Source organism: Lagopus muta, chromosome 15, assembly GCF_023343835.1.
Source record: "Lagopus muta isolate bLagMut1 chromosome 15, bLagMut1 primary, whole genome shotgun sequence".
NCBI lineage: Eukaryota > Metazoa > Chordata > Aves > Galliformes > Phasianidae > Lagopus > Lagopus muta.
Genome location: NC_064447.1, coordinates 459,222 through 471,735, shown reverse-complemented (window position 1 = coordinate 471,735; position 12,514 = coordinate 459,222). Strand labels below are relative to the sequence as shown.

The 12,514-nt window shown below is 37.7% G+C and overlaps 1 protein-coding gene across 7 annotated transcripts in view; it reads right to left on the bottom strand.

The window, feature by feature from the left end:
- VPS35L (VPS35 endosomal protein sorting factor like) overlaps positions 1-12,514 on the bottom strand; it is a 53,422-nt gene that overhangs the window by 30,500 nt on the left and 10,408 nt on the right. For all 7 annotated transcript variants that reach the window (XM_048961702.1, XM_048961699.1, XM_048961700.1 and 4 more), the window contains exons 8-18: positions 11,369-11,453; positions 10,358-10,417; positions 8,259-8,355; positions 7,842-7,889; positions 6,709-6,802; positions 5,941-6,018; positions 5,216-5,338; positions 3,024-3,070; positions 934-1,045; positions 585-701; positions 202-255 (exon numbers count right to left, since the gene is read on the bottom strand). In XM_048961702.1, coding sequence (XP_048817659.1) covers positions 202-255; positions 585-701; positions 934-1,045; positions 3,024-3,070; positions 5,216-5,338; positions 5,941-6,018; positions 6,709-6,802; positions 7,842-7,889; positions 8,259-8,355; positions 10,358-10,417; positions 11,369-11,453 — 915 coding nt within the window. The remainder of the gene's footprint in view (positions 1-201; positions 256-584; positions 702-933; positions 1,046-3,023; positions 3,071-5,215; positions 5,339-5,940; positions 6,019-6,708; positions 6,803-7,841; positions 7,890-8,258; positions 8,356-10,357; positions 10,418-11,368; positions 11,454-12,514) is intronic.

The window sequence follows — 12,514 nt, the reverse complement described above, 5'->3', positions numbered from 1 at the left end:
CAGGGTTAGGGGTGATGGTGGTGGAGGACTCCTTTGTGCCATATCTTTTGTCACTATTCATCTTTCATGAAAGGAAATACATTTTTCATACACTAAAGAATTTTAAATATTAAACTCGCATGGCTTTTCTATTTCTAATATTGAACAGCTGATATGGGCACTGAACGAGAAGACCTTCAAAGGAAATAAATTAGCACATACCGTGAAGTGTCTGCATGTATACTCCACCCACACTTCAGCACAGTTGATGTAATCCTAGAAATACACGTGTCCAATGATTACCAGTATTTACAGGAGGTTAAGAGAAACATGCATGAAAAAATCAAAATAACAACTGCAGAGGTGTGACTTACGCAGACCTAAAGATCTGGAGATAATGACATACTTCAAAACTGCACTACTTATGTAGGCAAGAAGAGGCCCGAGGGATTATATTAAAATACTATCAGGGATTGTACTTTTGGCAACAGTAGGAATCTAGGAAAAGTAAACCATGCCATGCAAAACATACAGCCTGCTGAACAACAGCTGCCATTTTGCCCTGAACCAAGGATCAACATGGAACTGCACTGTCAATAACTCACCTGTGGGTTCTTCAGCTTCGTTATAACCTTCCAGGCTTCATTCAATATTTGAAGGTGATCATTTTCAGGAGGATCAGCCAATGCCAGGTTTAACCCCAAGGAGCGAAAGAGAAGATGCTAAAAGTAATGAGAAATTTAAATTAAAAGATGAAGATCTGTTTGTCCAACACTCTTCTAGAACACGTAGAAAGATTGTTTAGATCTCCTTTTATTTCAGTAATGTGCAACTCGTGGAGGCAACTAGTATAAACAGAGTATGGATAGAAAGCAGAAGAAAAGATGCAAGTAGAGCATAAATAACTCAGCCAGACAGCAACAAAGGAAGTGTTATATTACATCCAAATGTTACCTTTGGGAATCCAGATTCATCACACTCTTTAATCATGCCAATGAAGTCCATAGACCTTGCAGCAATAAACTCTGCTCTGAAGGCTGACATTACTGAATTTAATAGCAGAGCACTACAATGAACATAAGATAAATCAATACAGTTCAACAGCAACTAGAAGTTCTTATTAATTAAAGAAGTTATATTAATATAAATTGACAACTAAAACCAATCCAGCATCTTTTCTAAATTTTGAAAAAGCTAGGGGTGAGCAAAAAAGCCTTAGAAAATTAACTTTTATTCTTAAGGACTAATTTTAAGCTACCAGACAAAGAAAAAGTAGCCTGTAGAATACTTGGTCTGCATTGTTTATTTTTGAAACCATCATTTTGACCAAAAACTTGCCAGGAAAAAAATATCAAGTAAATAGTATTTAGAAACACACTTCTTTTTAATTACAGAACAGCAGTATACTTTGGAAGGACAAAGCTCTATCCAAGTTTTTTCTCACTAAATTAAGAAGATACATACGTGCATAAGAAAATCAGATTTCTAGTAGCTGCACTGTTAGGATTGTAAAACAATAACAGAACATCCGCTCATTATAATGCAATTGCCAATGACATGTTTAGACACTTACAATCAACTGCTTTGATCCAAGTTTGTATTACTACTGAGCCAAAGCTGCTGTGGGGGAGTCAACTCATTACTTCAAAATCCACCTTACTGATATTATTATGCAAATATAAGAAACAAAATCCAGTATTACTCAAAAGGCAATTCCTTTGGGCAAACTCAACCACAAGTTAGCACCAAAGCTGCTGCACAATCCAAGCAATACTGTGTCCTTACCACTCCAAAGTGGGCAGTCTGAATACAAGTCAATTAACCTTGATAACATGCTTAAAATAGCCCAGCATCCCCTGTTCCTGACTGAGCATTAGTGGTCCCACTGCAATTTAACTGGAATTTGCATTTTTTCATTAGACAAGTACTTCCAGTTCACCAGATACGTGCTTTGCAATGCAGAGAAGCAGGCCGACGTTTTTCACTTAGACTGCCGCAACATGATTATGAAATATACTGAGATTACTCGAAGATTTATGAACTGGTGTGACTTGCTTGTGACACTGTGACACCCATGAGAAGACAAAGCTATGTGACTCCACTTAAAAAGAAATTTACCAGTTTTTAGGCAATCTAAACTGGATAATTCAATTTCAAAATAAATAAAAAGAACGATGAGGTACCTAACCCATCTTTACAATGGGATGCTAAAAAGCATTTTAAAAATAAGTTCCACAGCACTCACATAAAACAATTAATACAGATTAAACAATCTTAACATCATTTTTTAAAAATCATGTTCTTCTCCTACTCCTTAGGTCAGTCACAGTATGCTAATGCAGAAGTTTCTCCTCTTTAAGTGATTAACATATTTTAGCTCCTCAACCACGCAGAATTAAATAGTGTAAGGCACATCAAAAGCCAATGTAATTGAAAACTTTCACAGAGCTCAGCAGTAAAATGAGCTGAGATTAACTCATGAGCAGGCTAAATCACATTCACAAAGCTCAGAAAGAAACCACATCCAAAACTTTCAGACCATCTTCCTGAATTATTCACTTAACATGATTAGTCTGCACACAGACATCAAGGTGACATTTGGGATACTAATTTTAGTTTTGAAAAAAAAGCAGTCACCTAAATATTCTTCCAAAGACACTGGCTGCTTTACAACTTTCCTTGGAAAACACACGTATAAGCTAACTGTAGCTAGGAGGGCACAGGTAAGGAAGGGAAGGAAAGCAGAGAAAAATGAAGCACAACCAGGGATCAGACAGGGCTGATGCTTCTTAAACTTTGCCTTAGGGGACACAATGCAGCAACCAAATTAATCAATTAAACTTTTGCTTTACAACTAATATACAGCCTGGCAGAATTCGTCTCTGGAAAAAAGATGTTAACAATTATAATCAGTCATTTACATGAGTAACAAAAGCCATACAATGCATCCAAATAGTGGTTGCAAAATGGAGATGGAGAATTTTACTACAGGCACTTGGGGTACTCATTACAGACTCATGCCTTCTGGACTGCACGATACTTACTTGTTTCCCAGTTTTTTGCACCTCTCCATCATCTCAGTAAGCAGAACCTGTAAGAATTACTCACTAAAATTAGTAAGATTCTGTAAATAAATTCAGCTTTTTTTTTTTTTACTGTACTAAAATCTACTAAGAACTGCTTTAATTACCTCCCCAACGCATTCCAATAATCCCATCTTATCCTGTATTTACAGCACAAGGAAACAGCAATGTAGTACAACGTAAAAAACACAATGGGTACAGCAATATTATAATCAAAAACGCTATTTTATGGAAGCCAAATTCAGGCTCTTTATACTAGCTTGTATGCTCATGTACAAATTGACTTTTTTTTTTTTTTTTTTAAGTTTCATTAAAAAAAATGGTAAGAGATTTAAATATTCAATGCCCTTGGATTATATTCATTTTTCTCCCCTCAGTTGCATAACTTTTATATCTTCAGAAAGCAATTACTTCAAAATATCATTCACAACAATGCTTTGTGATGCCTGGGGCAGCATGGCAGGAAAACTGTGTGACAGAAAAGGATCTGAGCGTGCTGGTCAGCAGCTGGCTGAACATGAGCCAACAGCACACACAAGTCACCAACAGAAAACATTAGAAACAGCACAGGGAAGAGATTGTTCCCCTGCAGTTGGCCCTGTTGAGGCCACATGTCAAGCACTGTATTCAGTTTTGGGCCTCTCACTATAGCACATTGACCTGGGCAGGCTGGAGAGCTGGGAAGAGAGAACCTCCTAAGGTTCAAAGAGTAAATGCAGAGTCCTACACCTGTGAAATAAAAACCAAGTGGAATCCAGCGGATGTGGTTAGCCTCGTTTCAGTGGTGTCTAGTGCCAGTACAGGGGTAGTGGGCACAAACTGCAATATGGGAAGTTCCATATGAGCATGAGAAAGAATTTCTTTACTTGGAAAATGACAGCACTAGAACAGGCTGCCCTGAGAGGCTGTGAAATTTGTTTCTCTGAGGACATTCAAAATCCACCTGAACATTTTCCTTAGTAACCTGCTCTAGGGAACCTACTCCAGCATGGGGTTGGACTAGATAACCTCCAGAAATCCCTTCTAACATCTACAATTCAGTGATTCTGACCAAGGCACTGAAGCTCATCCAAACAAGGGCAACAAAGCTGGCAAAGGGTCTGAAGCACAAGTATTATGAGGAACAGCTGAGGGAGCTAGGATCATTCAGTTTGAAGAAGGCTCAGGGGAGACCTTATCACTGTGGACAACTACCTGAAAGGAAGCTGCAGTGAGATGGGGGTCAGACTCTTCTCCCAGATAACTGCAATAGAACAAGATGTAATGGGCACCCCCTGGTGCAACTTGAGGCCAAGCAGGATATTAGGAAACATTTCTCCTCTGAAGGATTTGGTCAAGTATTGGAAAAAGTTGCCCAGGGAAGCAGTGGAGTGACCATCCCTGGAGACATGCAAGAAGCATGCAGATGCTGCACTTGGGGACATAGTTACTGGGCATGGCAATGATGGGCTGACAGTTGGACTAGACAATCTTACAGGTCTTTTCCAACTTAATAATTCTGTGACTTTCATTGTCCTGAATGTACCTCTTTTTAAAAAGATTAGTTAGCAGTGCTTTCAAATGTCCATATTTGCTTTAGGTTTGTATTTTGAAAACCCTTCCACATGATGTCTCTTAGCATGATTTGTACTAGATGAGAGCAGAACTTAATCAGCAGTTACACATACAGCCAATTAACACAAAACACAGAAAAGGGGAGCTGCTTTTAATGTTTTTTGTAATTCTAACAAATTATATTTTAACATTCCAAAAGCAAGATCTCAGACCTAATCACTGTATTAGACAATAAAACATTGAGCAGCCAAGCTGAAGTTGCTGTTGATATTTTAGCTTTATCATTTATAATCCAATGTGCTTTGCCATAAATTTTTACAATTTATAAGAGAAAGCATTTATGCTGCCAAAGCTTCAGTTTCATATTTAATACTTATACTTTGTGCTGAGCACCTTCTCCAAGAATTTCAAACAAGAAAATACACAGTGTTACTACATGAGATGCTTTCAGCACTCCTAAGGTTTACAAAGCATTGCTTTACTCTCAGCACTGCACAGTTAAACAGTGGGGAAAAACATAGGTGTAGGCCTATCAGTTCTTCAGCAAGTTAACTTTCCATTTCAACATCTCCATTGGTACAGAGCATTACCACACTTACCTCAGGAGCATGGTATGCAATACACTGTAAAATCCAGTCTATAGCAGGAGAGTAGAGCGTTAAATACAAAGGAATTTCTACACATTGTACTACCAGTTGATTCTGAACCGTATCCCCATGAATCTGTCGAAATAGAACACAAACACGCACCACAGTGAAAAAGTACTTAACTGAAACAGTGACAAACTTTGTTCGTTAACTAGGAACTGAGAAACAAGAGCATACAATTGGATACCAGGAAGAGTCTCCTAACAAGAATTTAGACTGGATAATAGAAGAACTTCTTCACCAAGGGTGGGCAAGCATTGGAACAGGCTGCCCTAGGAAGTCCCCATCCTCTGAGGTATTTAAGGGAGTGACATGTGAGCAAAGTACTATGGCACATGGTTTAGTGATGGACTCGGTAGGTTAGGTTGACTGTTGATGATCTTAGAGGTCTTTCCCAACATTAACGATTCTGTGATAAAAATTCACAGACATTCTTTGCACACTGGGAAAAAAAAAAACCAACAAGATTATTCAAAAAAACATAGAAATATACTAAATAGAGTAGTTAAAACTTACTAGTGTGCATGTAACATTTCCTATACTACATCTGGAAACAGGAACAATCCTAAATCTAGATTTAAGAACTTGAAATGTTCTCAAAAAGTATTTATATAGTTCTTAAGCAAACTACAACATACTTATGTGATTTGGCAAATAAAAAAATACTATTTACTCACTTGTTTAAATGTTAGAAGAAAGTCAAAGAAATTTTTGTTGAGGCTTTCTTTGAGCTGTGGTGCCACTTCCATCCCAACCTGTAGTAAAAGAGAAGGACTTCATTTATATCTATCACCTATGCTCCTCCTTCAACTGTAAAACAAAAAATGTATTTCCCAGAGGAATACACTTAGCTGCACCCATCAAAACTTGCTAATATAATTGTGTTCACTGACAATTACTCAAGGCAGTTACACTGAGTTCAAACATGGTTCGCATACATCAGATCCACACAGGACTACAAGTGGTAAGGAAATCAGTGTCTACCCAGTACCTGCAGTACAGCAGCCTGTATTTGTTATAGACAGAAAGGCTACAGCAAAAATCATTTTTAAAAGCCAGCCAAAAGTTTAGAAATTGCTTAAAAACACGCACAAAAATTTCTGAGGATGGAATGAAGGAAGGATCCCAGACGAAAATATTAATAGACACAGGAATAATACTGATGAGTAATAGAAAGTTACAGTTATACAAGTCCTATAGTGAGGCTGGAACCTGCAAAGGGAACTAAGCTATTTACACCAATTTTCAATACAAATAAAATGAAAAAAAAAAAAAAAAAAAAGGAAACAGCGTAAGAGATTTTTTTTTTTTTTAATTTGTTTGAAGGAAAAGACAAGCTGCTGACCATATCAGATGAAAACGGCAGTTAATTCCTCCCCCACCTCATTAGTGGCAGAGCTAGCTGTATTAAGTTTCCGACACAGAAGAGCTATCTGGTAGCCTACCCTGCAAAGGTATGCTCTGGCATAGACTGCAACCAGTGGATCTCCAATTCCTCTAATCACAGACGTTAATCGTGGGAGACACTCCGAAATCCCCCTGTTAGATTTTTCAGGAATGAAAAGACTTAAAGTTAAAAAAATCTTTAAAGTTAAAGAATTATACCACCTGCTGATAACCCAAGAAACAGCCTTGTAGACTGACAAACAAGCACAATTTACACGTTCACCGTTGGTAGGAGTTCCTATTAACATGTTATTTCAGAAGCAAATTTAACATTTATAACATATACTCTCTATTTGAACTGCAGCATTTGCCATTAGGAGCAGTTCAAACACCAAGGTTTGTATACTTGGATTGTAGAAAGACAAGTGTAAGCAGAAAACTTCTCTGCTTTGGAGAAACAGCAGAGCTCTAGCAGTACTGTAACTCAGTGTGGAAAAAAAAGCAACTCAAGTACTGCCAAAACTCCTTGAATGTCTCATTTTCCCACAGGTTCTTTTTGACAGAGCTGTACCAGTGCCAGGAGATGAGGCCCATCGATTCCAGCACAAGAAGTGCCTTACATTGGTAATGAAGCTGTCTCTGTAGTAGCAATTTGGCTAATCACTCATTTCAAAATTCAACTGAAAAGGACAATGACATGTGAAAGAACATTTTCAGCTCAGCAACTCACACTGTCTGGCAACACCTGAAACTTTAACCAAGACTCTTGTTGCTCCTAATTTGTTCTTCCAACTCTGTTTCTATTAAGCTGACATCAATATTTTCCTTTCAGTTTTTCTCCTTTTTGCCTCTTTCCTAGTACTGACAATCTGTCTTCCCTCTCCACCATGTGAAGTCACTGCTTTGTGATGGGATTTTTTTTATTTGTAACCTCCTGAATGTCACAATTATAGATATATTTCAAAGTCACAAGCATTGCTGCGTTCCAATTTGTACCACAGTCCACCCTGCATTTATTCCATGGCATTCTCACCACAAACATCAAAAACTCAGCACTGCTTCTTCAAAGACTTATTAACACCCTATCCACTACTAAAGATGGAATGAGCACACTTAGCCCCATAAAGTAGTTTATAAGCCCAACCATCCCCATCCTTCCCACACTTAGCATTTACTCTTACTTCACTCTTACGTTTTAGATAGGAATTTATTGCACTTCAGTATTGCTGCTTCCACGTAACTGAAAAGAAGCCAAGTTAAGGAACAAAACTAATGTATAAGCCATTTAAAAATAAACTTCAACATTATATACAAAACACACTTCAAGATGTTTTGCAATTAACTTCACTATGCTTTATTGTTCTTTACAATTTGTCTGTAAGATTTTCATTTATTCCCGAGCTCTGCCATGCTATTCACAGCCAATTCAGCTTTCAGTTGAGTATCAGGTATGGCTTAAAATTTAAGACATGCAGCTCAAAACAAACAAAACAAAGTCAGTATAAACACAGATTACTGCGGGTTTTATTGCAGTAAATACGTTCATGTTTGGAAAAGTCTGCTGAAAAACATGCGGATGTGTTCTGACAGCCTCTTTTGACAAGGATACAATCTAGGAATGAGTTCCCTGATTGAAGCAATCTTGAAAAACCAGTTTAAGCAAGTCTCTTTAGCAGTATCATTAACAGTCTCTGGAGAAAAATTATCTGGGGAAAAGAAACAACAAGTCAGAAATATTTACATTCTTCCTGGAAGCAAGTTGCTTTTCATTCTAGATTTAAAATTGTATTTTTTCAACAAGAAATTAGGCACAACATAATAAACTGTTATGTTTGATTCTCCACTATTTCTTACAGTAGTAAGAACTGAGTAGATGTGCAGCTAGAAAAGGCAACTAGAGCTTCCAACTTGTGTTATGTAACATTTCAGTCCAAGCTGAAGTCAAGCTCTCAAAACTAATCTTAGCTCTAGCGTCTGAGAAAATCTAACCCCTGCTTCCCCATAACCATTACTTCTTACTCTGCTTTTATCTACAGCATGCATATATACATAGCTGGTAAATTATGTTCTAGCACTCAAATTCTTCACTCTTAAAGATTATTTTAAAAAATTAGACTTTAAGAATGATCTTGGAAGGAGGAGCAGGAAATACTAGACACTAACACAACACATGTTCTTGCATGCTAAACACCCAACACTGCAGTGCAGTCTTTTCACGAGCTCTGGGGCTGTGTATATACCAGCTGCCAGCAGGAAAAAGCTGTCACCCTAGAGTGGAACAGATGGGTTATGGGGATAGTGCACTGGTCAGCTGGGCACACAATTGCATGCCTCTTCCTTCTCTAAGTTACTTGAATCAGAAGACAAAACAGGCTTCTGGGATCCCACAGATCCCAGACGGTCGGGAAGGATAAGTCCTCACAGAATAAGGCTAAACAAGCAGCGACTGCAGCAAATATCTGCTCATGAACTCCTTGTGTAACATTTTTAGAACACCAGTGCTGTCTTATCCATGCCCTCAGAAAGAGAGAAGGTCCTGTTCCACGTGGAAGTATCCCATTTCCTAGGCTAGAGAAGCCACAAGATAGACGCAGGTTTCGTATAGCAAGCAGTTCTTCCTGAGCTTAGACCAAAGCAGTTCTCGACCAATGCGGAGGCTAGAGAGGCTGGGCCTGAAAGCTTCTGGGGTTCAGAAAGGCATGCATGACAAGAAGGAAGATCTTCCTTCTCTCCATGCTTTTAGAGCTGCTCTAGGATCTCCCACCTGCAGTTCTCCCAGCATCACTGCAGCATGAGATCACCCCTCCAAAAGGAGGTTATTGTGCTCAGGAATTGGGCTGTGATACAGGAACTGTCTGCTTTCGTTAATGTTTATAAGAACAGTTTCTCACTTCTGCAACAAGCAAATGTATTTTAAGTACTTTATGCAAGTTTATTAAGTATCAGCTGTTTTCAGGCTGCTGCCTCAAAACTTATGCCTGCAACCCAATGTTACCACTGCAGTATCCACTACATAAGAAAAATGTTTTGTATCTCATGTACACATACTAAATGCACTGTATCATAACTGCTAAATATACACTTTTACACCCATGTTGAAACTTCAACTGAAAAAAGAAAAATGAGAAGGGCCCAACTCAAAAGACCACACTAGTTTAGTAAAGCAAACTCCAGCCTGCTCCTTCTTCCAAAATTCTTCCTTAACGAGAGCAGAACTATTAACAAAAACATCTATTTACTGAAAACTGAGCCTCTCAGCTTTGTCTGTTCAAGTTATACAAATTAAACTATTAAAAAGCAGTAATTTAAGATGACAGCACATGCTAACAGAAAAGAAAAAAAAAATAAAAATCTTCCCTCATGTAATTCGGCAATTCATATTTAACTCTCTCTGTGCTTAGAAATGATTCTTTGTGAACTCAAATCTCAGGAAGACCCAGTTTACGTTTAGCAAGAACAAAACCACAAGCACATTTTATTACACTTCAGATATGTTCTTCACATCTAAAAGGTAAACTTGCAAAAACACTATGAATGGTGGACACTACAAGCAATGGACGCTTTACTTTATTTAAAACTAAAATTTACTAGATCCAAAGCAGAACTGTTTTTGCAAGAGATAAAGGCAGGGGTCCAGGTTAACTCTTCTCAAATCGGTTTCGATATGATTTATTTCACAGGACATTAGGAAGAAAAAAACAAAGCTACCTGATGAAGAGACACGATTGTCCATGCACATTGACAGAATTCTTTCATACACTAGTTTACCTGGTTAAAACAAGCAAACAAAAAAAACCCAGTAAGCATTTTTAACAAACTGTAACACACAAAGTGTTGATTAACATACACTGAAATCACCCAGAAGAAACCTTACAGCATGCTAACATCGTGCTGCCCTCTAGTGAGACCGAAGCATCAGTAGCCAGCATTTAGCACTTTGCACACTGTAAAACATTTATCTGTCACCATAAAGTGCAGAAGATGCATCTAGGTCAGAAAAAGGACAGCTAGAGTCCTGCCTTTGCTGGGCCTGGATATTATTTTATCTTCAGCAACTTCACTGAAAGCAGGAAAGAGCAAAGAGGAAGCAAGATCTGACAGAACAATTGCTCTGTGTCATAGCACATCCTGGCAAATATCAATGCCCTTGAACTTCAAACACCACCACAAGCCCTCCGTAACAGCAGAAAAACAATAGAAAAACATTAAGTGGATGACAGTTTCACATGAAGGATAATTTAAAAATAATAAAACTAAAATAATTCAGTAACATTTAGATCACTTCATAGTCCCTGCTCAGCTAAAGCAAAATTATCAGACTTCAAGTACAAAGAATGAAATATTTAGACTCAAGATTCTATGATTCTATGATTCTAAGAAGCTCAAGTCAGAAATGAGGTATTTTCGTAATAATTACAGCATTTTAAATGCTGAAATTCAGAGATCATGGATGTTCCCCAAGGTTTTGTTGTGGACATTCACTATCACATAAAACACAGAACTGCTCCAAAATAAAATATTTTTATTTTCAAGTCTTCACTAATGTGAGTTTTTGAACAACTACAAAATACATTTGTATCAGTAGTTTCCAAATGTGCACATTGGAAAAATATTTACTGTTAAAAGAGAACCATTTCAGTGTTTTAGGATAATTTACCTTTGTACAAAAAATAAAAACAAAAAAAACCCCACTACCCAACACAAAACAACTATACTTACCGAAAGTATCAAGTATATCTGTTATTAAGACAAATTTACTTGGATAAAACTGGATTACTGTGGTGTCTGAAAGAAGCTTTGAACACTAGAAAGGGAAAAGAAAAACAGACAACAATTAAAATTCATGCTTTTGTTCCATCAGATTGGATTAATACCTACAGATGGAAGTAACAATTTCCCACCAAAAAGTAGAAACTTTAAAATAACCATCCATGGTACCCTATTTTTCAGATTATTCTTCATTTCCAACAGAATTAGTCACAGAGCTGTTTTTTCTTCACACAAGGTAATCCATAATGCAGAATTTCAGCTGACCCTGCAGACTTGTGCATTTATTCAGACAGTTATATTCCAGAAGCTGCATAAAAAGACTCCTTCCTTAAAAAGGGCATTTTCTGATTTCTCACCCTCAGCTTAAGCCCCACATACGAAACAAAAAATCTGATAATAAACTAAGCAAAAATGTTAAAAATTTAGCTAATGAGCGTTTAAACAAATCTTTGCAGTTCACATGACCAGCTCAAACCTTTTGGAAACGGACCAACTGGTTCATATCAGTCAAAAACTTTGGCAGAGGTTTATTCAGAATGGATCAGCTTCCACCTGAAGAGCCACATGACTGTGGGACAGAATCCCACCTCATCCCAGCATCAGCTAGATGTGGCCTCTGCTCTCTGTAAGACTGAGCAGCACAGGAGTCTCTGTCACCTCCATCCCTTCAACAGTCTCAATGGAATAAGTAAAAAAAATTGCAGGTTCTCATTATATTCCAGAAATTCACATAGCAATCTGACACCCCACGATCATAACATTTGAACAAGCTTTGATGAGGGGTGTGCTTTGTGTCTCTGCTTTATTATCATGAAAGAACAAGTGTGCACCAGAAAGACATGTGAGTGTGCATTCACACCTCACACCCAAAGCAGAAAGGGTTATACTAATAGTTATAGGCTATATATACATATATATATATGTGTGTGTGTGTGTGTGTGTGTGTGTGTGTGTGTGTGTAATCACAGCCTGATGTCAAAGAAGCTTCTAATTCATTAAGAGGATGCAAGACTTAAAGTTACGCTCTTTACTAGGAAGAATCAGCAACACGGTTAGATTTCTACCCTGTCTTGTTTTCTAAGCATAGAATTACTT